Source organism: Panicum virgatum, chromosome 2K (assembly GCF_016808335.1).
Source record: "Panicum virgatum strain AP13 chromosome 2K, P.virgatum_v5, whole genome shotgun sequence".
In the NCBI taxonomy this organism is placed as follows: Eukaryota; Viridiplantae; Streptophyta; class Magnoliopsida; order Poales; family Poaceae; genus Panicum; species Panicum virgatum.
The window spans coordinates 12,389,439-12,391,629 of NC_053137.1; the positions used below are offsets into that span (position 1 = coordinate 12,389,439).

Below are 2,191 nucleotides of genomic sequence, written 5' to 3' on the forward strand. Positions count from 1 at the left end.
ATGCCGGAGCAAGTTGAACGAAAGCTTTACGCACAGCTACAACTCCTGGCGGTTCAAAGGGTTAAGATTCTAAGGTAGGGGTGTGTTAGCCGTGAAAGCCTTTGGTAATTTAGTAAGGCGAGCAGCAACATAAAAAATCTCAAGTGGTTGTTATATATTCAGGGAAAGGATTTAGAGGTCACCAACAAGGACTTTGTCCTCGTCCCACTAGATGATGGATTTTTCTGAAAGTTATTTAACAAAATGTAGGGTACATGGCTTAAGCATATATAAGATGGATCGGAGTAGTGTAGATTCATCCCCAGTTTGATTTTCAGATTACCTGATGCATGCAGCGCACCTACAGGTTCAAAAACCACTAGCGATAATGTGCACACGCACTGAAAACTTTGGAATATATTTGAGCAATTGCTTCTCATCACCAGATTCATAAGTAAGAAATATACCATACATATGAAGTTTTACAGAGAGTTCCGATGGTAACAACTTGCTCTTGTAGATTACATCTTGACAACAAGTCATAGATAGATCTTGGTGCCATACATCTAACATCAGAAAGGAAAGGTACACAAAACACTTGTGACCTATTGCAAATGATCAGTATATGCATCTACTATACTGATCAAATTATTCATACATATCAAATCTGTAGCAATAATCAACCATGATTCTGGTTGCTGGGAAAATTCCCCAGGCCACCAACCCCATGGACACCACCACTAAGCAAGGGATAGTTGATTTCAAATCCTGCAGCGCTTGAACCCGGAGCTGTGGAAGGCAAAGGATTGGCACTCTGGGAGGTCGAAGCTACCTCCATAGGTGGTTGTGGCAGGGAACCTGCAGGAGTGTACGTCCTTGCTTCTACCAGTACCCTATTGACCTTCTCTCTGACAACAGCATGTATTTCTTCCAGCTTCTTTTGGAACTCTTGCAGTTCATCTAGACCCAACTCAAAGATATTAGAATTCAACCACTGCATCACACGTTCACCCTTTAACTTCTCAGTTGCCTCTTGCAACATCTCCTTTCTCTTCTTTTCAGACTCCAGTGACTGCTCCAACTCTAACAACTCCATGTTCAGCTTATTGACAGCATCTGACACTGCCCCACCATTATCGTGGCTTGGACCACCCGGGGCAGGGCCATTGGGATTGACCGAACTGAGGAATCGGCTTATAACTTCATCAATAGAGGGATGGCCAAAGGAGAAGGACCTACCAGCCGGTGAGAACACAATGGCACCAACCATGGCGCCACAAAGGATGGACAGTTCGCTGGCCTTCTTGAACAGGCCCTGGCGGCGCTTGGAGAAGCATACCTGACGTGCTTCCTCATTCTCGATGCGCTTGATCTCAATCTTTTGCCTTCCCTTGGACTTCTCACCCTTCACCATCTCTCTAGCTAGGAGGATAGGAATGTGGTTTCTTGACAAAAAGGTTTAGGAGTAGTATGATGATTTGGCCTAGCACACAATCGTTTATATAGGCACAAGTAAGGGATCAAAGTGGAAGCAAAAAAAAATCTGAAAAGATTTGAATGTGAATGCTATTCCGTGCTGGATTACCGCCAGTTGGATTACTCCACGTTCTAAATTTGGAAGGCATTTGTAAATATTTGACGTTATTGCGTTAACAGTTAGGTTTCTGGATTACAATGTTCTGGAATACAGCATGCATGGAACTGTCATAAAAAATAATGAAACGTCTACTGGTTGTGCTCTGGTTGTAATCCTTCCATAGAAAAAATTAATGATTTCGATAGCAACCGAGAGACCATGACAGAACGCGTGGATTTTAGCATCTGTACAACGTGAGTTTGAGTTGGTCGTATAACTTGAAAATTTTTCATTTTGCTTCTCGTCACAACCATCCCTGCTGAATATAGACATAAATTTCAGAAACAAAATCGTGTGCTTACTGTGACAAATGACAGAGAAAAATTGTGAACAAATAAACACCTTGCAGAGATATTATGCTATAGCTGCAATAATAAGGCAGAGATATACTTGACGTCAGCACCATGAGGGCATCAACAGCTGGGAAGGTAGCACGAAGAGTTAATGGTGTTGATGAAATGTGCAGCTAGCTTCTTATGGTCATCCGACCTGTAGAGAACACCAAATGCGTCTTGCCCAGAACTTGTTGTTTTTGGAAGCACATTAATATCATACAGCACTACATAATAAACTGCA

General features: G+C 42.4%; 1 protein-coding gene across 1 annotated transcript; it reads right to left on the bottom strand.

The window, feature by feature from the left end:
* Positions 1-503: 503 nt before the first annotated feature.
* Positions 504-1,428, bottom strand: LOC120667077 (agamous-like MADS-box protein AGL29). The gene has a single exon (XM_039947097.1). It carries the CDS (start codon positions 1,391-1,393, stop codon positions 659-661), a length of 735 nt encoding a protein of 244 aa, XP_039803031.1. The 5' UTR covers positions 1,394-1,428; the 3' UTR covers positions 504-658.
* Between the last annotated feature and the right edge of the window lie 763 nt (positions 1,429-2,191).